Raw genomic sequence first — 25,257 nt, forward strand, 5'->3', positions numbered from 1 at the left:
TTTTTCGCATCGAATAATACAGAATTCGGACAGCCAGATTAATAAATAAGTAAATTCAATAAAAGACACATTAAATTTCACTGTGTAAAACAATACATTTATTTATCTCTACAGTGGCTCTCATGGTAGCAGCTTATTTTAGCCTTAATGAGAGTCTCCCGACCATCAATATGTTATAATTTAATTACAGTATACACAATATTTGTTTGTTATAATTTTGGACAAATACAACAATCTGAGTTCTGAGTTCAGTTCTGAGTTAATGTTGACTATTCCGTATGAAGAAGTGTACATCGCCAATACTAATAGCCAAAGCTGTAGCAGGAGCACCTTATGGTTCATCAACTTCCATGTGTATAGAAGTGAAGCAGCAACAGTTTCAGTACTCTTGGCAGTTTCAGGTGTAGCCTATAGCCTAGTAAAGAAAATATATAGAGAAAAATAACAACAGGGCATTTAATCGCAATAAATAAGGTACTGTACTTTCAGGTTCAGTAATATTAAAATAATGTCAGTATTAAAATCTGGGAAAAAATGCATACACAAAGCTAGGCCTGTAAAGTGAATGGGTGGAATTTAAAAAGATGGAAGTATTGTAAAACAAGGAATCATAAAGAAAATAACATTTAGCAAAAAACAAAGAATTTTTCTGGAAAACCTTCAATGAATGACAATGAGAGCAACTAGGAGCAGTTGGCCTAGTACTGCCCTCCCATGGCAAAAGGGCATAACTGACAATTTGCTGTTTTGGAGATATTAAGCAAAACGTGTATTTTATTTAGCCCTAAAATGTGATTGAATATTTGATTTCATGGTTAATGTATTCAAATAGACAAATAATGTATCTTCCCGTGTAGCACACATTTTTTTCTATAAATATTTATTTTTGCGCTCAAAATGTCAGTTATGCCCTTTTGCTGTGGGTTTTCTGATTCAAAACATGTTAACAAACTTTGGCAAAAGGATATAAGTACACAGTTTAGTTCTTTTCAATGCAATTTTAAGTCAGATTATTCAAAAATAACATTCAATATATAATTTCACATGTTAGTCATGTATAAACTATCAAATAAATGTACAATAATACCAAAAAAAACCGCATTAAATAATAAATACTAAAATTACAAACTATTAAAAACCCATGTAAGGCTAACCAAGTATACGAACAAGAAAATGAATTAAGCATTGGTATGCTGTTATGTATCAACAAAGAATTTTTGGCTTAAGGTGCTAGATCGAGGACCCTGTGGGTAGGGGGCCTTATGGACCCCCAGGGGTCTGGTGCTTCGCTCAAGAGCGCATAGGCGTTGCGTCACTGCGTGAAGGATGCATGCGTATATGAAATAGAACTGCTGTTTAGTTAGAATGCGCGTATGACTGTTTCTATGTGTACGTTAAACAAGAATTACAATTATTCTTCTCTATGATCCAAATTCAAGTAATAATAAAATGATTAGGCTTACGAATATTATTGGGTTTTTTTTTATATTGTAATAAAATATTTAGAAAATAACTTATATATTAAGATTTAGATGGAAAACTTAGTTGTTGTTTGCTTAGTGAACACAGTTGATTCGAGTAAACTGTGCAGTTGTAGTTGTGCCTCTTTGCCATAGTTATTTGCTAAATAATCGTCTTTGCCACTGTTATTTCTAGTTAAAATGTGAATTGTTATTCTGCTATGATTAATTAATTTATTAAACAGTTACTATTTTACCATAGTTTATTTCCATAGTATTAAACTGTTGCCATTCAAAGTAAGGCAGGATTATTGCATAAATTAACTAGACTTATCATGTTTTCCTAACATTAACTAGACATACGCTACTGCCAAGAATCATACTATTTAACCAATTTCTATTTACAAATTGTGAGTACACAGACAGTAAGAATAATAAAAATAATAAAACTTAACATGCAACCTTCATTATAACCAGAGAGAAAGCTTGATTGGTTGGCTGTTGAAAGAACGTCACGCTTCAGCGTATCACAGCCTATCTTTGAAGTTATGCCCTTTTGCCTTGGGAATTTACTGAAAATTGTGTAGTTATGCCCTTTTGCCATGCCCATATCTAGCCCGGGAGACACTTTTTTTACAATTTTTTTTGTGTCAACATGTGTAACACGATTTACTGACCCCACTAGGCTATATAACTCATTTTCGCCAAAAATGTCAGTTATGTCATTTTGCCATCGGGGGGGGGGGGGGGGGGGGGGGGGGGCAGAGTAAGCCTAACCCTATTTAGGCCTAGGACTAGTAGTAGTTTAGTTAGGCCTAGCCAGCAGTAGTAGGCCTAGGCCTAGACTAGTAGTAGTAGGTGCTAGTATTAGTAAAGTAGGCTAACCTGTAGAACAGCATTTTTGGGCAGGCTACATTTTACAAAAATGTCACACAGTCGATAGGGCCCCCAACATTTGCTTTATATAAGACAAGCTAGGCTAGGCCTAGCCTGGGTCGTTTGCAGTGGACTTGCGGTCTCGTAACTCTGGTCGTATTGGCCGAAAACGAAACAGCTATTCAATGAATAGGCCTAGTCCTAGCCTATAGGTAGGTTACTCTGTACACTATTATTACTAGCCTAGGCCCAGTTTAGTGAATATTCAACAAATTAAACCAACCTTAGAGAAACAATTAGGCGTTGTTATCGGCGGCTTATTCCTCTTTACTTTTTCCAATTTTAATTTCGCTTTTTCAAAAACGATTGCGGTGTCATGATTTTAGCAGTCTCACCACATGGCCAAGCAAGCAACTATTATCAACACACATTCAGTCGCGAGAGTACAGAGAATTTGTTTCAATCGCGAATACATCGTAACGTAAAACAGGGCTTTATACACCAGATGAATGCATATTCTCGCTACTGCACGGAACTAAAGTTCTTCAAACTTTCGCCGGTAGTCTAGGTATAGGATATTTCAGACAATCGTCTATGTGTGTATTTCAGCAGTTTTTTCGTGTTTGTTACGATTTTTGACCGACATTTTATTACTTTTCAAAAAGCGTACGCCAGGGTTTTCCCCTCCCCCTAACGTACGTTTTGTACGCTTGTGAAAATGTTGATAATTGTGTAGGACCCCTAACGTTTCAACTGCAAAATTAATAGGCATTTTTCGTTTTGACTACGCGGCCAGTCTACTACAAACTAATGGAGCGTGACGGCAACGTCAAGACTGTTCGCGTTGTAGATAGACCAAGAGCTGTTTTCGGTTTTTTAAAGGCGACTACGACGACGCAGCACACACGTAGGCCTACGGAGGGGAGTTAGTCGACCATAGTTTTATTACCAGAGAACAATGTTCCATTGTTTTATATTTGAAAAAGGAAATGAAATGAAAAACAAAATAAAAAGGTTCCAGTAAACACTGAGTGATGTTTCGCTGTTGGCTAGGATCTAGGCCTACCTAGGCGAGGCCAGCCTAGCCTAGGCCCTAGATGTCAAAAGAGTCGTTATCGGGAGAAGAGGGGTGTCAGGCCTGCTCAGGCAATTTGCCAAATGCAACGATGATGTACAAATAAATAACCATTTTAAACAGAGGTATTTTAATTTATATAGCAAGGCTTGATCCACGATATCAAGGGCGGATGCCCTAGCTAGCGGCACCAGATAATGTGTTTTCTCCTACCCGAAATCCACCCTGACAAGGCTAGGTTAGCCTAGGCCTGAGGCTCTTTTTTCACTATCCCCTGATTTACCTAAATTTATGTTGTGACTATTTCATTCCTCATTTATTGCATGTGTATAAATAGGCCTTTATATAAAACATTTAATTACTGACTTGTTTTAATAATTAATTCATTATAAACGAACAATGCTCGATCGCGGATGCGATAAAAATTGCAACCCCCAACAAAAAAGTTACCAGCAGTTTGCTAAACAATCTAGTGATCTGATTGGTCAATATTAGGGTAGTCGCCACTACGCCAAATTCAGAAATTGGGGTTGTCGCGGAAGCTGTCACAACGCCGATTCAGCCTGTAAGGTTTGTGAGCATGCGCAGATGTCTGTTACGCTCTATTAGTTCGTAGTAGACTGGCCGCGTAGTCAAAACGAAAAATGCCTAATGGTACTATCAGAACTACTTTAAATGCTCGAATAAGCGCCTTGGAGCTTATAACATATTTGGAGGCTTCAGTGCGGCGCTTATTCGCTTATAAAAACAAATTGATGAGGCGCTTTCCATGCCCGTTCCAATGTTACCTACTGTATTTCACGTATTCCCGTAGTCTATCATAGGTCTTATCATCATAAATAAATTTTTATAAAAAATGCTGTCTTTATTGTATTATTTGTTTATTTTAACACCGTGTCATTGTCACACTGTTTCTCAAAAATATTCCTATACACAGCGTAATATAATTATACTCTCGATAAATTGCGGCGCTTATTCGAGAGCGGCGCTTAACGAAAAAAAAAATCATGGGCAATACAACCAGCGAGTTTTGCCTAAATAGGAACCAAGTAGTGTATGCTGAAATTCTTACAACGACTCTACCACGGCTTCTTAATGTGACATTATGTACTACTAAACACATACTTGCACAAAGCAAAAGGAAATCGATTTTAAAAAACCCCAGTAAAATCTAACAATAAACCAGCGTGAATAGAGAATCAGGATGGCCCACAAAGTTAGCAATATTTTGTTTCAGTTTTAATTGGATTCCAAAATAAGAAGCATTTGCAAAAAACAGGACGTTTAAAAATTGAGGATAAAAATTAAGTAAAGCAATCAAATAAGTTACAAAGTTCTGGTATCCAAAATTAGCAAGCTCCTCCCTACCAATATGAAATCTTTGAACTATTAGTCTTATTTTGCATTTCTTTCGTAATTTTTGTTGGATGTTTCCCTTTGTATGTTACATTTTTGCTTGTAACCTGTACTAAAATTTAGCTTTGCTACAAAGTACATGATGGCTTTTTCAACTTATTTTAGTAATCTTGTGAGGAATAATAATTGCAATATAGTATAAATGATAATAATAATAATAATAATAATAATAATAATAATAATAATAATAATAATAATAATAATAATAAGCAATTAGTAGAGCTCCGCATAGTACACTATAGGAACATTATTATACGAAGTTCAGATTTAATGCTTGAAAAAAATTTCTGAGGACCTGCAAGGCCCGAAGAAAATTTTTGAATGCATTAAATCTAACCTAAGTATAATAATTTTCCATTTAGTGTACGATGCATGCTCTACTGATTGCTTTATAAGTCAATCGCCGTCTTTTAATTTTAGTTTTTTACAACAAACTGTTGTAGCAGTCATCGGTTGCTATAGTGATATGATCAGTATATTTTATTTTATTTTATTTCATTTCACAATCAACATCGGGGAGCCCTCCACTTACAGAATGGAATAACATATGTGATGAGGCTGCGCCCTCTATGTTGAAGATGGTTGATTTTGAATAAAGACGGACTGAAGAAAACATCGTTGGATTTAGCCTACTTTATTTGCTGTCAAACTTTATACCACCACTAGACGAACGTAACAAAATTGGGGGGTTCATCCGTGAATCGAATGTCGGTGGAAAGGTAGATATAACTTCTAGGCCCATATAAGGCTGGATAGAATAGTTTTTTGAAGTTTGTGTGACCGAGTTCCGGTTGGTTAGCTAGCTAGGCCCGTTCGCGCCGTTCAAGGTTTCAGTTGGTGTTGTTCTTCCTTGTTGTTCACGCGGGTGTGACGTTTGCGACAGCGTCAGGTGTTGATTAGTATAGCCCGGTGTAGGGTTTGTGGTTGATTATAGATATCATTTTGTTGTCTTCCCGAGTCAGATTACCTTGTTTTGTGAAAGGTAGGCCAAAATAGAATCATGTCGGAAAGTGAAATAACCGATGAATTCGTTGGTAGTTTATCCATTGAGAAATTACGTACGCTGAGAAAGGATCAGCTGGTACTCATTGCTGAAAAGCTGGGAATTAAAGTTACTGCTTCAATGAAAAAGGATGAGTTGATTCATGCGGTTGGTGTTAACCGTGGTTTGATTATTGAAGAGACTGCAGGGAATGCAGCGTCAGGAAGTGAGGGAGTGAGTGAGCTTGAACTGGCTAAAATTGAATTAGAGAGAGACCGAATGAAGTTTGAAATGACCAAGTTGGAGGTGGAAAGAGGAAAACAACAGTTAGAACTAAAGAAATTAGAGATGGGACAAATTGAAATGGGTAGTTTTTCTGGTCGTTCAAATAGCAATATTGATTCAGAGATCACTCATAACATTAAATGGGTTCCAAAATTTAATGAAGAGGAGGTTGAATCTTACTTCATGGCGTTTGAGAAAGTGGCAAATAGGCTTAAATGGCCTGCCAAGAATTGGACTGTGTTATTACAGACAGGTTTAATTGGGAAAGCCCAGGAAGTTTTTTCCTCATTGTCGGATGATCTGTGTGAGAGCTATGAAACTGTTAAAAAGGCTATTTTGGAGGCCTATGAATTAGTGCTGGAGGCTTACAGACAAACATTTCGCAATCTGAAGTATGTAGATAAATCGTTCATGGAATTTGCTAGAAAGAAGCAAGTTTTGTTTGATAGATGGTGTACCTCCGAAGGTGTTAATGGGGATTTTAACCAACTTAGAGAGCTCATACTCGTTGAAGAGTTTAAAAATTGTTTGTCTTCAGAGGTGCGTACACACTTGGAAGAATGGAAAGTTAATGAGTTGATGAAGGCAGCCACCATGGCTGATAATTTTGTGTTGACACATAAGTCAGTGAATAAGATTTTACATAATGATGATACGTTTCGCGGTGCGAAATTGAACATAGCTAATAGAAATCAGTCTGGTTTTACTACAAGTAGTGGTAAAGGATTTCAAAGGCCCTTGCGAGATATTGTTTGTTATTACTGTAAAAGAAAGGGAAGGGTCATGTTAAGTCAGATTGTTGGTTGTTGCAGAAAAAGAAAGGTGATGTTAAGCCTTTTCCAAATGCGTTTTTAAGTGTCATTAACACACATAATGATGTTGTGGATCACACAGTTAAATTTAAATCATCAGATGCAGAATGTTAAAGAAACAGTTTCAACCTTTTATTTCAAATGGGACTGTGGCATTGGTCAGTGGTGAGAAAGATTATCAAATTAAGGTTTTGCGAGATACGGGTGCCGCGCAGTCGTTGTTGTTGTCTGTTTTACCAGTGTCTGATGAGTCGTCAGCTGGTGCTTGTCCAGAGGGTAGAGGGTAGCTTCAAAGAAGTGCCTCTTCATGTTGTTGACCTTCAAACAGACTTAGTTAAAGGGAGAGTAGTTGTTGGAGTTGTTCCGACTCTACCGGTTGAAGGAGTCACATTTCTTTTATGGAACGATCTTGCGGGAGAAAAGGTAGTTCCAAAGCCTTTGTTGTCAAAACATCCTGTTGAAGACGCGTGCACCGTAGAGTTAGTTGAGGAATTTCCTCATGTGTTTGCTACTTGTGTGGTTACTCGAGCTATGTGTAGGAAGTCTAAAGATGTTGATGTAGAGGATGTAGATTTGAGTGACAGTTTTTTGAGTGATGTGTTTTCAGAAGAAGGGATGGGGGATGGTTCCTCACAGATACCCAATGTTATTCAAACTTTGTGTAAGGAAAAAGAACAAGAGCGAGAGTTTTGACCAAATGTTCTTACTAGAGATGCTTTGTTGGTAGAACAACATAGGGATCCTGAGATTTTGTCGCTTAGTCAGAGAGCAGTTTCTGATGATGAGTTATCTACAGTACCAGTGTGTTACTATAGAATGGATGGCATACTCATGCGTAAATGGAGACCACCGGAGGTCCCAGGAGATGAAATTTGGAAGGAATATCATCAGATTGTATTACCTCGTGTTGCTAGTTGCTAAAGAACCTAGTAACATGTTAGATTATGTGTCATCTTTTCGCGAGAGACTGAATAATGCTCGAGAATTTTCGAAGTTGAATTTGTTAAAAGCTCAATCTAAGATGAAACGATTATTTGATAGGAAGTGTGAAGAGAGAGTTTTATGTCCCGGTGAGAAGGTGTTAGTTATGCTTCCAATTCCGAGTCAGCCTTTGTCAGCTAGATTCTCTGGTCCTTATGAGATTGTTGAGAAAGTCGGTGAAGTGGACTATGTATTAGATACGCCTGATAGACGTCAGAAAAGACAATTATGTCATGTTAATATGCTAAAGCCCTATTTTGAGAAGGAGGGTGGTTGTGTGACAAAACAAGTGTTGTGTAGCGTTAGTCAGAAAACAGAATCGCGTCAAGCGTTAGACAGATTATTTGATAGTGATCCTTGTACCGCATTGACATAGGTAATCGAACAATAAAACTAAATTTAGTAGCATTAACACGAGAAAATTTAACATTAAATAAGGAACTGATAGAATTACGACATCGATAAGTTTTAACAGATAAACCAAAAACGGAAATAAGATCAAAACCAAAAAAGAGAGAATCAAGGTAATTTAGTCTAGAACTTAAAGTAGGAAGAATGATATAATGGTATACGTGTGCGTATTTACATTTAGCTGTGCGTATGCTGATTTTTGGTCCTGCAGTAGTACGCGTTTAATTACACATTAGCAGTACAGCAGTACGGATACGATGAATAACTATTGTGTTAGAAAGAACTTGCTTGACATAATGCTATTTTGATAGACTTTCGTCAAAGAAATAAACATTTCTTTCAGCATTCCAGAGAGAACAGTCACTGACGTTCTTTTTGGGTCGTTGCATGCAGACAGGTAAAATTGTGCGATGATTTCATAACTAGGCTAGGCTACGGCCTAGTAGTATTAGGCCCTAGTAGGAGGAGGCCCGGGCGGCCTCCTGCCTGGCCGTAGGTCTACATCTAAATTTGTTCCTTGAGTCTTTAAAATAGGTCTAGAATATTCCTATTAAATTTCAGTTTGTTGTGTTTATGAGGGTCCATTGATTTAATGAATTCCTTAATTGTTCATAATTAATATTGGATTTGAAAACTTTCTTCGGGTTTTAATTAAGCTTGTTTTACGAAAGTAATTTTCAATTACAATTCAATTTTTATCGCGGTGCTCGATGTATTCGCGGTGACGAAAAAATGAGGATTTTTTTTGCACACGAACCTAAAAAAATATCAAGCCAAAGCGTCGTCCATTAATAGAAAAAAATTAGTGGACGCTGGGGAATAGGAAAATAACGTTGGGAGTTACAGTGATGACATCAATAATCAAAGCGGCAGAAAAATAATGCAGAACAAAATATTTTTTGGATCCTAATGTCGAAAAACTTAACATTCCTTACAAAAAAGCTAAGCCTAGAGTTAGCTTTGTTAATAACAGAATTAGCTATGTAATCTCATTATCTTGTTAGTGTTCTTTTTGGATTCTTAAATTTTATTAGCGAAATATTTTGCTTTTGCTTTTTGGGGAGTTTATTCAAGTATAAACGTATCTATTTTACACACAAACAAATACAAGCGTCCCTCAAATAAACGCCCTCAAAAACACTTCTAAACAATAATAAAAGCCCCGGGACGTTTATTCGAATAGATACGGTATGTTTCTTTTTATATCTGCATGGCTGTCGATTCCTCTCAAAAGAATTCTTATTCCATTAGGCAAAGTTTAATTCTACTAATTCTTCATTCTACTAGTACTCATTCTTGGATCGGGTCGTAGCATTGGTCTAGAATCCGATAATAATGTCCAAGTTAGCCCAGTACTATTTCTGAGGACAATGGGGATGGTTTCATTATTTTTGTATAAAATGACCAGGAATCCCTATATTCTTCCCAAGTTTATAGTACTTTCATCGGCGTCTTCCTCATTACCAAAATTTTATTGTTGAATTATCCACAGAATTTGTACTTTCCAATAGGCTGCAAAGGTGAAATCTACATTTTCATCACTACTTTGCATAATTAATTATTTTGCATTTTATTTGGACATATGCAAATAAACATGTGAAAAAATAAGTTTCTACGACCGTTTAGCAGCAGAGTGTCACATTAGAACTTCATAATATTTTATCCTACCAGATGCGTATGGCCTTTATAAATTATGTACACCACTCAGTGAATAACAGCTCTTAGTCCATGACTCTCTAACGGCCATGGTTTCTCGTCCGTCGTACGTCCGATCGGACTATTAACTGGTGTATTCGCCGGTACGAATACTTTACTAAACACTTCCCCGTTCCTCGCATCTGGATCGCTGGAACCCCGCGACTGATAACACTCGTACGACGGACGAGAAACCATGGCCGTTAGAGAGACAGAACGCGATTTGCGGGGAGTCAGAATTTGTACGAGAGTTCGGTAATAAAGAGATGTGGCGAAAGCCAGTAGTGCAGCCGGACCGTTACGAGGGCAAGGTACCGTGGCGGGAGTACCGGGACCATTTCAATTCATGTATAGTTGCAAAGGGCTGGAATGATAAGCAGGCCGTTACGTTTCTTGCTGCTATTTTGAAGGGACAAGCCCTGGGTAATTTTCCAGAAGGGCGATATACGTTTTCGGAACTAGTAGCGGCGTTAGAGAAGATGTTCGGGACTGCCCAGCAGGCAGAGAACTTCCTGATGGAGTTAAGGCTGCGTAGACAGAAGGGAGGAGAATCCCTGCAGCAGCTGGCACAAGCTATCCGGGAACTGGCGATACGAGCGTACCTCAGGACCAGAGACAGAGACTGGCCAAAGGTCATTTTATGAACGCGGTGGAGGATTCGGAAATGAGAGAGGGTATATTTAGATCCTGTCCAAAGACACTGGACGAGGACGTTACCGCTGCGTTGAACGTGGAATTTTTTAAAAAGATTGAACAACAGCGGGGACGAGAGAAACCTGCACACCGTATACGAGCAATACACGAGGACGAGACGTCAGACAGACTCTACAAGCTTGAACACACGTTGGCTAGGCTGGTGGAAAAGTTAAACCCTCCGGGGTATCTGCCACAGTCAGCCCCTGTACCAGATTCCAGGCAAACAGTTGGCATAGGCCAAGGCGGACGTGTTATTTGCTATCGCTGTCAACAGGCAGGACATATTGCCAGAGATTGTCGGTCCAATAGGCCTGTAAGTCAAAGTACGGAGTCGGGAAACGAGAATCAGCCAATTCCGGGGCCCGGGGAGCGGCTGTAAGGAGAAAAGGGCCACAGCGTCGGAGTAGAAAATGGAAGAGACGGTCACATCATTCCCCTCAATTGGAATGCCCAATAAAGGACAATCCGAACCAAGGTCTGTACGTTAAAGCACGAGTAGAGGGCCTAGATGTGAACCTGCTTGTGGACACTGGGGCCACACATACATTGCTACCAGCGGACCTTTACCACAGGATACCCGAGGTACCTCGACCAGATTTACGAACCAGCTGCACCACTATGAGGCAAGCAGATGGAGGTGCCCTGACAGTGTTCGGGACCGTGTTGGCAGTACAAGTAGGCCGTTCAGTCCGGAAATGCAGAGTGTTTGTGGCAGAAATTCGATCCCCTGGAATCCTGGGAATGGAGTTCTTGTTGAGCCTTGGGGCTATAGTGAATCTAAAGTGTTTGGAACTACAAATAGGCCGAGAAAGAATCCGGTGCTTCCGTCATGACGGCAGCCAGTTCTATCCCCGGGTGCTGATACACGAGACGGTCGAGTTATTACCCGGGCATGAGCATGTAGTGACAGGACGTGTACGATGTACCAAAAGGCCTAAGGGGGAGTGTATGGTGGAGCCGATAGATCCGGACGAGTTGGCTGATAATGTGTTTGCCCGAGTGTTGGTTTCAGCCGAGGAAGAGATTATTCCACTACGAGTGTACAATCCGGGGAAAGTGACAAGAACCTTACAAGCTGGTACGAAAGTCGGGGTTCTAACTCCGGTCGAGGCGGTTTCAGAGAGTCAGGCGTGCAGCGGGAGAGTTCCAGAAGCCAGTAAGATTCCAGACCATTTGAGAGAGCTCTACCAGGAAAGCATAAAATCGGTACCTGGATACAGCAAAGAGATAACGAGTCTCTTCTAGAAATATCAGAACGTGTTCTCGAAAGGCAGTGGTGATTTGGGTCGAACGAACCTGGTTAAGCACCATATCGATACGAGGAATGCGGTACCCATACGGGAAGTTCCCAGAAGGCACCCATTGGAACACCAGACCGAAATTAGAAAACAAGTACAGGACTTGTTGGACCGGGGTGTGATAGAGGCTACCTCAAGTCCATGGGCGTCAAACATTGTTCTTGTAGCTAAGAAGGACGGGACGAAACGCTTTTGTGTGGATTATCGCAAATTATACGAAGCTACGGTGAAGGACGCATACCCGATACCCCGCATAGATGATTCGCTGGATGCGCTAGCGGGAGCTTGCTCTTTTTCCACGTTAGACTTGGCCTCTGGGTATTGGCAAGTCGAATTGGACGAAGAGGCGCAGAAGAAATCCGCTTTCGTTGTTAGGGGTGGGCATTAAGCTGGAAGGTCATGCCTTTCGGATTGTGTAATGCCCCCTCCACATTTGAAAGGTTGATGGAGAGAGTGCTGACCGGACACGTGGTATCCCTGTCTCTTATACACATCAGATGTGTATAAGAGACAGGAGATGTGTTACTGGCGTCGGTGTCCAGTATAAAGTCACCTTCTGGTCGAGGATAAGCCAAAATTGGAGCTTGTTGGAGCTGTTTCTTTAGGGCAGTAAATGATTGTTCCTGCTCCGGGCCCCACACGAACGGCCTGGCTTTCTCAGTTAACAGGTACATTGGGCTGGCTAAGCTGGAAAACCCTTTCACAAACCGCCGGTAATAAGATGCTAAACCCAGGAAACTCCGCACATCTCGTACTGTTCTTGGTTGGGGCCATTCAGTCACTGCCTTAACCTTATCCGGATCAGTATGGATGCCGTTCTTGGATACCACGTGTCCCAAATACAATACCTGTCTCTTATACACATCTAGATGTGTATAAGAGACAGCGCATACCCGATACCCCGCATAGATGATTCGCTGGATGCGCTAGCGGGAGCTTGCTCTTTTTCCACGTTAGACTTGGCCTCTGGGTATTGGCAAGTCGAATTGGACGAAGAGGCGCAGAAGAAATCCGCTTTCGTTGTTAGGGGTGGGCATTAAGCTGGAAGGTCATGCCTTTCGGATTGTGTAATGCCCCCTCCACATTTGAAAGGTTGATGGAGAGAGTGCTGACCGGACGCGTGGTATCCAAGAACGGCATCCATACTGATCCGGATAAGGTTAAGGCATCGACTGAATGGCCCCAACCAAGAACAGTACGAGATGTGCGGAGTTTCCTGGGTTTAGCATCTTATTACCGGCGGTTTGTGAAAGGGTTTTCCAGCTTAGCCAGCCCAATGTACCTGTTAACTGAGAAAGCCAGGCCGTTCGTGTGGGGCCCGGAGCAGGAACAATCATTTACTGCCCTAAAGAAACAGCTCCAACAAGCTCCAATTTTGGCTTATCCTCGACCAGAAGGTGACTTTATACTGGACACCGACGCCAGTAACATTGGGCTCGGAGGAGTCCTGTCTCAAATCCAGGATGGAGAAGAGAGGGTTATAGCGTACGCTAGTCGGACTTTGGCAGAAGCTGAAAAGAATTATTGTGTCACGAGAAAAGAATTGTTGGCTGTTGTAGTGTACCTTAAACATTTTTGACAGTATTTGTATGGAAGGCGTGTAACTGTACGAACAGACCATGCATCGCTGAAATGGCTGTTGAGTTTTAAGGATCCAGAGTGGCAGCTTGCCAGATGGTTGGAGATAATTGCAGAATACGACTTACAGATACAACACAGACCCGGCACGAAGCACGGAAATGCTGACGGGTTATCCAGGCGTCCGTGCAAACAATGCGGACGTACAGATCAAGTCGAACCTAGTAGTGAACCGGCCGATACGTTTACCGTACGAGTAACTACACTGGAATCCGAAATTTCTCTCGAGGCGATTAGAGTTAGCTAACTAGAGGACAAGACAATGCAGTGGGTGATAGAAGCTAAGGAATCGGGCGGTAGTAGACCGGCATGGGATGCTGTTGAACCAGAGTGTAGAGCATATTGGGTTCTCTGGGATGCACTCCAGGTACGCCAAGAAGTCCTACACCGAAAGTGGGAGTCACATGACCGACGGGATATAACTTGGAAGCTAGTACCGAGCCCCCTCCGACAAAAGGTAGTGAACGAGGTGCACGGGGGAAAAACGAGTGGACACCTGGGCGTATATAAATCCCTTGGAAAGCTTAAGCAACGGTATTACTGGCCCCGTATGGATCATGGATTCGATGCTGTAAGATATGTGCTCGGCGGAAGGCACCACCGAAAAAGAGGAGAGCCCCCTTACAAAAATGGCCAATTTCCAAGCCCCTCGAACGTGTCGCCATGGACATCCTTGGACCATTTCCGGAATCCTACCACGGTAACAAGTACGTCCTGGTAGTCGGCGAATACTTAACTAAATGGATGGAGGCATATGCAATACCGGACCAGACTGGTGAAACAATCGCAAGGAAATTTGTGGATGAGTTCGTGCTCAGATTTGGCATTCCCCAACAACTCCATACAGACCAGGGGCGCAATTTCGAATCCCGTATACTGGCAGAGATATGCAGGCTTCTCGGGATTCTCAAAACCCGAACTACAACCTATACCCCGAAGAGTGACGGGATGGTAGAGCGATTTAATCGCACACTAGTCAACATACTCGCTGTTTCTCTTGAACCGGTGAAAGCTCAGAGGGACTGGGATGATTGGTTGCCGTATGCCACGTTTGCATATCAGGCAACCCCTCTTGAATCTACGGGTGAAACTCCCAACATGTTGATTTTTGGCCGAGAGACACGGATTCCTGTGGATTTGCAGTTTGAAACGGTACTACCAGAAAACCCTGAACAGAACCAAGCCCAAGAGGTACGAGATAAGATTCAGTGGACTATTCAGTACCAAGGAAGGGAGGAGACGTCATGAGGAGAGGAATCACCGAGATTTGGAGAAACGGACACAGTACAGCCATGCGTGATAGCACCTGCCAAGGAGGCAGTAGAACCCCCAGGGGAAGAGTTAGACCTGGGTCTTTCACCGGAAGCTCTTGATCTGCTGGAGGAGGAGACCCGAGACACGCTGATGCCTAAAATCAGGCGAGTGTCAGGAGGAAAACCACCTCTCCTGAGCTCACCGGACAGGAACCAGGCCAGGACAAATCGACGGAAAAGGAAAGATAACCCTCTGGCGCCAGTGTCTATGGAAGCCTTGCTGGGAGACCGTGTTAGCGAGTAGTGGAAACATGGGAGAGCTCGCACTACCGTTTGGGAGATGATGAGCATGGCGTCTATCGAGTGGACAAGGTCAAGCGGGAGTACATCCTCAGGAAGATCTAATCTAATCCCCTGGGCTCTTAAGACCCCAGGTGGAAGTTACCCAGAGGCATACTAGACCCTCTGAGGATAGGCTTAGTTTAAAGTTAAAAAGTTATAGTTAAATTTTATAGTTGAAGTTATTGTTGTTTCCAATTTTGTATTTCTGTATTTATGCATGGGTCCAGGGGACGAACCCATCTGGGAGGGGGGGCTATGTAACAAAATTGGTCCCCTTCCATCATAGTGGAAGGATCCTTGGGGACGCGCGCGTGGCTGCCCCTATAAATGCAGGTGCAGCGGCGCACGGCGTCAGTTCGGCCACGCAGTGCACCAGTGCGGTAGTACCCGAGTAGCCGCTGTACCCTGTTATTATACACGTGGTGTTCCACTTTGTCATTGGATTAAATAAAGTAGCCAACTATACCGGCTAACCGGACCTATATACATTGCTTCTAGTCATTTATTTCCTGCTCTCCTGTGTATATACTGCCGTGGTGAGTATATTGCGTGAGAGTTTGTGATGGTGTTTGTGTGAGAGCAAGTGTAGAACCAGTCAGTGGAGTACATCTACTGCCGAACCCGGGCTATCCTGACAGAAATCCGTTACGATCCCGTTACAATATTTTTAATTTCTGTTATATTACTAGTGTTTCGCAGAGTGCGAAATTTGATTTAGCATCTGGCGCCCCCAGTGTTTCTATAGGGGCTTCCATAGCCGTAGTAGTGAATTTACCGAGTCAACTTAATGTTGAATTGAGATTTCGTTTATAATGATATAAGTTAAGAGGTGCTAGACGTGAGTAATTAATTAACACATAGTAGATTCATAGATAGAACGTTACAGATGCTTTCCCGTTATTCATGTTAATACCCTGTTGTAAAAGGTGAGCTAGCGTAGGTTTATTGCCGCGCTAGTTTCAGCCTACGGGATTAGTCTAGGGCTAATTATCTTTTGGCCGGAGTTAATTGTTATCACGTGTGTAGATGGTGATGTAGGCCTAAATACTAGCTCATGTTAACGATTTAAGTTTCCAGCTCACATATGTGATTGATGGCTTTTCTAGTGACACCTTATGTGGTACCGGTTAAACAGATAATAACTATAGAAGAGTTAATTGTCATTTATTGATTTTGTTATGCTATAGTAAAATACATTGATTGAGATCACGAGAGTATACCATGTAGCTGGAGTTAGAGGACGCCACCAACGTCGGTGTTTAGTGTCTTGAATATGCATGTTTAGCTTATTTTTTTGCATTTCTTTGAATGTTTTGTTTATTACAGGTTTTCGAACCTGACTGCTGGTGCTTGTTTGAAATAAAGCAAACCGATTAATTTATGCTGACTCCTGTCATTCATTATTCAAACGAAACATTCGAAAACGTCAGCTCAACCAGCTGAAGAGAGTAACAACCTAAACCTAGAGATAAAACATACCATGGAGGATGCAAAGAGAGCACGGAGAGCATGCAAGAGAAACTTTGTGAGTCAGGCTGACTCATTAAGATTGGCATTGGCACAAAAAATGTCTACTAGCTATATTGAGGAAGTAGATGCAGAGTTTAAGGAGTGCTGACGTAACCTTCGTACAGCTCACGATACAGTGATTAACAAAGTAGAGAAAGAAGAGGATGAGGATCAGGAAGATAAATGGTTAGATGAGTTTAGAGACATGTATAAGGAGATGCGAAGGATATTTCATGAGGTGGGAACCAAAGAGTCTAAAGCCTGGTTTCCTGTCGACGTAAGAAGGCAGATTTACTTACGACGTTGTATCGTAACAAAATGCGATTTGTCAGAAAATCGATTGCGACTGATGAGTTGTGAAATCGACGTAACGCAAGGTTAAATCGTAGCAAAACAGTGTTGTACAGGAAACCGTCGTATTGAATTTTCATGCGATACGTCGATTTTCCACGATTTAACAGGAAACCGCGATTCAGTGACGCTTGCGTTGCCTTGTCTTACGTCTCTTACGAAAGTTGACTCCAAGTCGACTTTCGTAAGATAAGAAGCAGTCAATCAGATACGGGAATTATGACGTAGCCTTTATGACGTACCATGTTTTGATGTGGCTGAAACTGGTCAGATTGTTCTACAGTAGAAAAACATGAAAATTCAGCGGTTCTTGCTTCGTTGAGTAGTCTACCAACACTCCACACATTGTATACCACGCAGTAGCCTATACAATTTTGTTATTATTATTATTATTATAATTATTTATTATTATTAACCACCACTATTAACGAATACCGGCCTCTTTCCAAGTCTATTTTGGTTGAGAACAATGAACAAACATGCCTAGTATCAACAAGAAGCTCCTTGCAAAGAAGTTACTTTGCTTTAGAATTTTACAGAGAAGAAGAAAGAGAAGAGAAGAATGTACAAAGACGTGGGCAAGAACTCATAAGTTCAGGACGAGAAAAGTTCTGATGGAAAGAGTGAGCCACGGCCAATACCACACTCTGTTCAAGACCCTGATGAATCAGGACAGAGAATGTTTTTCTGCATGACCATGGGTTCGGTCTCCTAGAGGGCCCGCCGTAGGTTGGCCCAAGGCTCTAGCTAGGTCTAGGCTACCTATAATATTGGCCTAGGCTGTATACATCCCAAGGGCCTAGGTAGGCCTACTTGTTTGGATTGGAGGGAGCAGGGTCTAGGCCTAATGTTATTTTAAGGAGTCAAATTATGTTATGTTATTATTAATTATATTGTGTGACTATCAACTATAATAAATAGGCCTAGGCTAGGCTATATACCTAGTAGGGCATTATAATATAGAATCAACTTTTTATTTCACACTCCCCGCGATTGCTTTTCTTGGGGCCCTGAGAGCCGAGGAGTTAAATCACTGCTCATACAGTACATGTACATTGCTTTTTCATGTGCATCCATTCATCTAGGGACCGGCCAAGTTGACAAAATTTCATTAAAAAACAAATTGCTCTGTGTACCAATTGATTTTATCTACCCAATTTACTGCTATATTATTAATATCAGTATGTTTAGGTATGCGAAATGTGGGTGGGGTGTAAAACACAGCATTTACTTATGCCATCTATATGGTATGTTTTTGGTTACGAATCTTTGCATTATATTCTTTTAGGCATAGATTAAGTTAAGGCCACTCTTGTGAGGGCAGCAGTGTGGAACTCCCTTTAGACATTCCTTCCCTCCGTTAGTCTTAGGAGTTACTAATTAGGAATATATTATCTACCTTGGGCAAGTAAAGGTACTCCTGAAGCCTCCCCCACCATTGATAGTTATTATTTTTTTTGTAGTTAAGGTTACAAAACTGTTAACATTCTCTCGACTTCTGTTTTGCACAATGGGGATCTTTGATGGATACTGGCGCATTATAAATGTTATTATTATTATTATTATTATTATTATTATTATTATTATTATTATTATTATTATTATTATTATTATTATTATTATTATTATTATTCTGCCAGTTATGTTCCCACCTCTTCTTAAGCTTGACACCATTCTTTCAGATAGTCATTATTGTTATTGTCCAATATGAATGCTATCTGGAAAACTTGCAAATAGTAATTTCATATTTAGTCCAGACTAACCGTACCATTGTTTCTATCCATGTGTCTGTGCATAATGGGCCAGTAGAAATTCATATTCATCATCATCATCATCATCATCACCACCATCATCATCAATACCTATACCCTATCATCATTTTATTCTATTTAAAAACCAGTAGCAATATAATGATTAATTTAGCTACAATCAATCATACCGTCATGTCATACCACCATGTAAACCATGTAAAAATTTATTGCTACCAATATTTGCTATCAAAATTTCCATTAAATATTTAATTTTGCTTTTCTTAGTAAACAAAATACATGAAAATCAGTCGGCGAAAATTGGTAGCAGGGTAATTTTTTTCTGTGGTTTCATAAGAAAATAACGATGAAGTAAATTTATTAGTGAACAAGTAATACAATTTAATACTACAGTCAGACATCTAAACACAAAAATACCATTATATTTGAAGACAAAAAAGAAATAAGTTTTGGGAGTGAAGAGATATGATTTGATGGTTTATTTTTTCTTATGATAGTTGTTAAACAGCATAAGGATGTTCAATTCCATTTCTCCCCTGTCGTCTTCGCTGATCTTTCTCATTTTTGCTGCCACTATTTTCCCAAAATTGTCGGCTTCATCTTCATTTCCAGTTCCTTTCATTATTTCTAACAACTTCTTGTCGACATCGCTCATCTCCTGTCAAATTAATCATTTTCCAACAATTAAAAATGTCATTGAGATACAATTTAGAATCCGCTAATGTAAAAGGAATTGATCAGAAACATTTGAATCAAAACTTTAATACTTAAAATGTAGTTTGTAGAATAATTCAGTATTGTAGGTAGAAGCTTTGGGTTTTCTAATTTACAAACTACATTAATCTAATGGCCTTTTGTAAAATCTTTGTTATTAAGGGAAGATGTTAAAATTCTCGGAACAGGCTGCTGCTTCTTAATATTGTATTAATTATTTAATTTTATTTCATCAATCTTTAATGAGGGTGGTCCATCTAGCCATAGTTGATCATTAGGGACCCTCTTTATATAATTTCCTGAACCGACCTGTCACACACTAAAATTTGAAAAATACAATTATCAACATTATTGCAAATTTACAAACAGTAGGCCTTTTCTTTTTTGGTAACTCTCTATCTCCTCTGAAAGTGCACATAAAAAATATTGATTTTTTTTATAGAAAACTTTCTCCATTTTTTAGGGGAAGTTGACTAAAGTACTGTACCTGGACATAAAAAATGCCTATTATATCCCAAGTTCTATTACAATTGGTCATCAAAATCTTTTAATTTAAATATTGCATGTTACTTTGAATCAAGGTACTGTTTCTACACTTGTGTAAAAATGTTGACAGTTGTTTAACAACCCATATTACATTTGTGGATTCCAGCTACAGTATTATCAAATCAAGCGATTGACTATTATACTGATACTTACATTGCTCGGTCCAGTCTTTTCAGTTGGCTTGGATTTATTGGCCCATGCCTTTTTAACAGCCTCTGAAAAATGTATAAACAGTAATAACAACGTATGTTACATGGGTAAAATAACATGTAGTTTTTATGTGGGTGGGGTGTGTAAATATGTTTGTTTTAAACTGAGATGATGTAATTATGCTTGTATTCTATTGGACAAGGGTGATTTGTACAAGTTATTAGCATGAAGCAATCATACACAGATTTCTTACTGTTTGGTTTGTCAACACTTCTCTTCTTCATCGATCCTCTTTGGGCTTCATTCTTGCCAGTTTTTGACTCTTGACTCTTGTCTTCTACTACCTGAATTGATCCAGGTTCCTCCTCTTCAACTTCATCGTGTTGATCTCAAGTCCCTCAACAATTTTGCCTTCTTCTCCATCTTTCATGTTTACTTCAACTTCTACGTTGCGTTCGTCAATTTCATAACTGCTATTTTCAATATCATCATCTACATCGTCGCTGATGTTATCTGTATTGAGAACAAATTTAAAACAAGTACCGTACTTATGTTGAATTTTATGTTGCAATTACCCCAATAATGATTTTGTATACTAGGAATGATCACACCAAAATAAAATCCATTCATATTTAAAAAAAAATTCTACAGCATACTAAAATTTAATTAAAATATGAATAGCTAAATATCTTTTGAATTATGCTCAAATTTTAACTATACCCAAGTATACATAGGGGCAGAAATACAGCATTAACTCACTTGTGACCCCCACAAGTCAGTCTGTTTGGTTTATAATAAGGATACCATCTTTAAAAATATATATATATATATAATGAGCATTTAAAGTAGTTACCTTTGTCCTCTGGTGGTGTGACATCCCACAAAGAATCATCTATCTCTTCTGAAAAAAAAATTAATTGTTATTGGTCAGTTATTTATCTTTGTGTTTTATATATTTATTTAAAGATACCTGAGAATGAGTCCTGAGAGGTTCAAGCAACTTTCAGCTATGGTAGAGCCTCATCTAAAACCGAGAGAAAACAGAGGGCGAATACATGTGTCACCAGATGAAAGGGTTGTAGTGACACTGTGCTACCTCGCAACTGGAGATAGCATGGCGACTTGGTCGTTTAACGGTCTCAAACATCATCAAGGAGGTGTGTGATGCCATTTGGGCAGCATTGAACTCTACGTACCTTAGAATGCCCTCAAGTGAGAGGGATTGGCTCGAGATTGCCAAATAGTTTGAGGACGAGTGGAATGTACCTCATGCTGTCGGTGCTGTTGATGGGAAGCACATTGCCATTGAGTGCCCCAAATTTGGGGGCTCAACGTACTATAACTATAAAGGATTTCACAGTACTGTATTGATGGGTATTTGCGATGCGAAATACTCATTCACGTGGGTGAGTATTGGCTCATATGGCAGGGATAACGATGCTGCCATCTTTGGTCAGTCATTCTTTTTCAACAAGGCTGAATTGGGGACGTTAATGATGCCACTGCCATCAGCTGTTGGGGGTTATAACCTGCCATACACTCTTCTTGGCGATGATATCTTTCCCCTGAAGACATGGCTTTTGAAGCCATTTGGCAGAAAACGACTAACTGAAGCAGAGGAGGTGGCCAACTACCGAATTTCAAGGGGTCGACGCACCATTGAAAATACCTTTGGTATTATGTCTGCCAGATGGCGAATTTTCAGACGACCAATAAGAGCCAATATAGAGACTGTTGATAAGGTAGTGAAAGCAGTGGTCTGTTTGCATAACTACCTAACGCAAACTGAAAATGCACATTACATTCCAAGTGGCTTTGTCGATAGCGATTGCAATGGTGAATTTAAGGAAGGAGAATGGAGAAACATAGTGAGAGATGACGAAGGAGGAATAAGGGACGCGAGAAGAATAAGCTCCAACTATTACACAGCAAGTGCTAAAGAAACAAGAGAAGCATTTTCAAATTATTTTAACAGTGCAGGAGGTGCATTACCTTGGCAGTGTGATGTTGTGAGAAACTGCGGCCCTCTGGCTACAAGATGAATGCTTTGATGCACATTTTGTAATTGAAATCCTGGGCAACTAATCATCTATTCACAATTGTCAGTTTATATTTAAGGGTGAGAAACAATTAGATTATTAGATGCTATTACTATAGAGAACTGGGACAGTTTCATTAGGCATTTAAAAACTAATAACCCAGCCCATATTCCCTGTGCTGACACTGCAAGTTAAATTGGTTTTTGTTTATTATGTTATTATTTTAAATTGTAATAAATAATTATCCTGGGTTTTCCAAAAAATCAGTTTGCATGTGATTATTTATAGTGCTTTTATAAAAACAGTTTTTAGAATGCAAGTAATTATAAATTTAAATATTATTTGGAAATTTAAGTCAATACAATTTTGGTAGTTTGCTAGTACCCTTCATTTTGTCACACTGGTAATTTTAGTTAATATGATTTTATAATTTACAATATATTTATGTACTGTACCTTCAACTATTGTGGATTTTTATATTAATATTATCAAATTTCTCCTTTCTATGAATAAGGGCACATAGAAAAAAATATTAGATCACTGTTTTCTTTTTGTTTTTTTTTTTTCAAAAAAAGTGTTGACTGGAGTTTTTTTTAATTATTGGAATAATAGAATATAGCTTATTTTAATCCATGACAGAGGGACTTTCATATATTTCATGTAACATAGGCTAGATTGTTTATGTAATGACATTTGCTCTGTTAGTGCATATTATATAAAATGGTTAATCATTTTCACTACCATGTAACAGTACGGTAATTTTTTTGAATACACATTGTAAAGATAACAAAAATTAAAGTACTGTAATCAGTTAGAAATTATGCTTTTGTAAGAGTGATTGAATGGCCATGTGAGATTGCAATGGAATGTTATAACTGTACTCATAATTAACAAAAAAACACAGACTATTCTAATATTAGTTTTCTCATTTTAAGTTGTATTTTTTTATCGTAGAGTAAATTTACCATTTGCTAGCATCAATTCCAGTAGTAGTAGAGTAAATAAAATTTAAAAAAATAAATATGGCAACGTGATTTAAATAGCAAAAAGCATTGATTTTTAAATATAATGGGCAGTATATATAGGCCTATGATCAATATAGCTGTACAGATTACAACAAATTAAAAATCGCTGGAGGAATTAATGTACCTAATTGTGCTCTTCTATTCTTTAGTTTTTGTTTGTAAGTGTTTGAAAAGTTTAAAATAAACAACTGGAAGGAACACCAAACCAAAGAAACCGTGATAATGCGTTGGAAATAATGTTAATATAAAGATTAGAATAATTGGTAAACGAGAAAATAATAATGTACCTTCATCTGCATGAACAACAACATCAAATTGTTGAGTCTCTGACAGCAGTCGCATACACTCTTCACTAGCATCTTCTGTCGCATTTTCTCCAGGACTACAATTTAAAGTTTCTTGTGTTTTGCGATGGTTTATGTGAACTACTAGCCACCTCATATGTTCCCATTCAGGGCCTACGGGTAGGGAACACTTTCCCTCGCTTTCTTCAGATGTCTACCACATTACAAAAAAAAATGTATTTATTAATGCACCTTTTAAAAAAGGCACAATCAATGATAGCACATCTCATGAAATGTAGACAACTGCATTGCATACTGTTAATCTACAAACTACACTCACGTGTGGTACAAGATGTCTAAAAGCACAAGTAATTGATTATAGCCAGTATCAGTTAAAAGCAACTTTTACTACGTATATAAATACTATATATTACAATAGAAGTACTTTACCTTGCAAATGCTCTGCGCCTAGCGTTGTATATGCGCTGGCATTCCTCACTGCTAATACCCATCTCTTTAGATATCGCATCCCATGCGTTTTTTTTTCTCTTTTTCCATTTCTGTATGACTCTTTTGTCATACAGGCACTGGTAATTTTGTACCAGCTCCATTAAATTCACTTCTGTTGACGACGGCATCTTTAGAACTTATGATGTCTAAGTTAAGTTTAGGGTGTAGCATTGAACATAATGTTACGTAATCGGTACTATGATTAGAACTCGTCCCCAAGCTTGTATCGACTTCAGGTCTCGATATCATGCTGTTTCTGATATATTATCATCTGTTGAATCTCAGGCGGTCTTTGACTACACCGCAGAAATGTTCGCCGATTCCAAACTCGAGATCCGAATACAATTGTTAGAACTCTTTGCCAAGCCGCCCTTTCCCAATTGTTCATAAACGTTCTTTTGTTGTGAAAAAATATCCCATGCATTCTCGGAATGTTTGCTTATATCAATGCTTTGAATTGAGATAACGAAAAACAAAAGCCCCAACTGACAAACAATAATGGCTAGTGCTGGGACTTTAATTTCAATACTACATTTTTTATATTTATTACTGCGAGTGCCATTACCGACCATTGAGATGATAGGCCTAGGTGCAAGAACAACAATTCACCAAGGGCGAGGCAGGCCTTTTTAAAAATTTTCATGCAAGAACGTACACCATAATTATTGATTGAAATACAATAGTCGAAATTGATATTATTTTGCTTAAGTATTATAAAAACCTTTTTGTGCATTCAATACATATACCAAATTTTTATTCTAATAAAATATACAAAGATACAATTTTAAGAATGAAATACAGAGCATGGTTGACGACAAACTTGTATAACTAATCTTTTAATACAAAGCTAGGCCCAAATGACATCTGAAATCAATAGATGTTTTCGAAAAAACATCTCTCTATTGCTCCGACAACAATTGATCCATGTTTATTTTGGAATTTTATTTCAATATGTGATGATTAAACAAACCTATTGCATAGAATTTACAGATACTGCTTGGATATTTCTTTTTCGTATTGACTAGGCCTACTATAAACAATCTAGCCTCGCTATTTTCGACTACGTCATAGCATGGCTACGTCATAAATCTCGTCGCTGATTGGCTGCTTGTTACGATTTCTGTTTCATAATGCTACGTC

The 25,257-nt window shown here is 39.1% G+C and overlaps 2 protein-coding genes across 3 annotated transcripts; one reads left to right on the plus strand and one right to left on the minus strand.

The window, feature by feature from the left end:
* Positions 1-18,581: 18,581 nt before the first annotated feature.
* LOC117124306 lies at positions 18,582-24,405 on the minus strand. Of its 2 annotated transcripts, XR_004447957.1 has the most exons (5): positions 23,611-24,405; positions 21,113-21,160; positions 20,513-20,772; positions 20,263-20,324; positions 18,582-19,507 (listed from the first exon to the last, which is right to left on the minus strand). XR_004447957.1 is itself a non-coding variant. In XM_033270495.1 (3 exons), the coding sequence occupies exons 1-3, from the start codon at positions 23,762-23,764 to the stop codon at positions 20,600-20,602; spliced, it is 375 nt and encodes a 124-aa protein (XP_033126386.1). In that variant the 5' UTR covers positions 23,765-24,405; the 3' UTR covers positions 20,232-20,599. The 2 variants fall into 2 exon arrangements, 1 of the variants encoding a protein (XP_033126386.1); XM_033270495.1 differs by lacking the exon at positions 18,582-19,507 and having other exon boundaries at positions 20,232-20,772.
* On the plus strand, positions 21,081-23,528 carry LOC117124305. Its single transcript, XM_033270494.1, has one exon. The coding sequence runs from the start codon at positions 21,630-21,632 to the stop codon at positions 22,299-22,301; it is 672 nt and encodes a 223-aa protein (XP_033126385.1). The 5' UTR covers positions 21,081-21,629; the 3' UTR covers positions 22,302-23,528.
* Positions 24,406-25,257: the final 852 nt, after the last annotated feature.

This window comes from Anneissia japonica, unplaced genomic scaffold, assembly GCF_011630105.1.
Source record: "Anneissia japonica isolate Jap-2015-1 unplaced genomic scaffold, ASM1163010v1 scaffold288012_len1326614_cov192, whole genome shotgun sequence".
Classification (NCBI taxonomy): Eukaryota; Metazoa; Echinodermata; class Crinoidea; order Comatulida; family Comatulidae; genus Anneissia; species Anneissia japonica.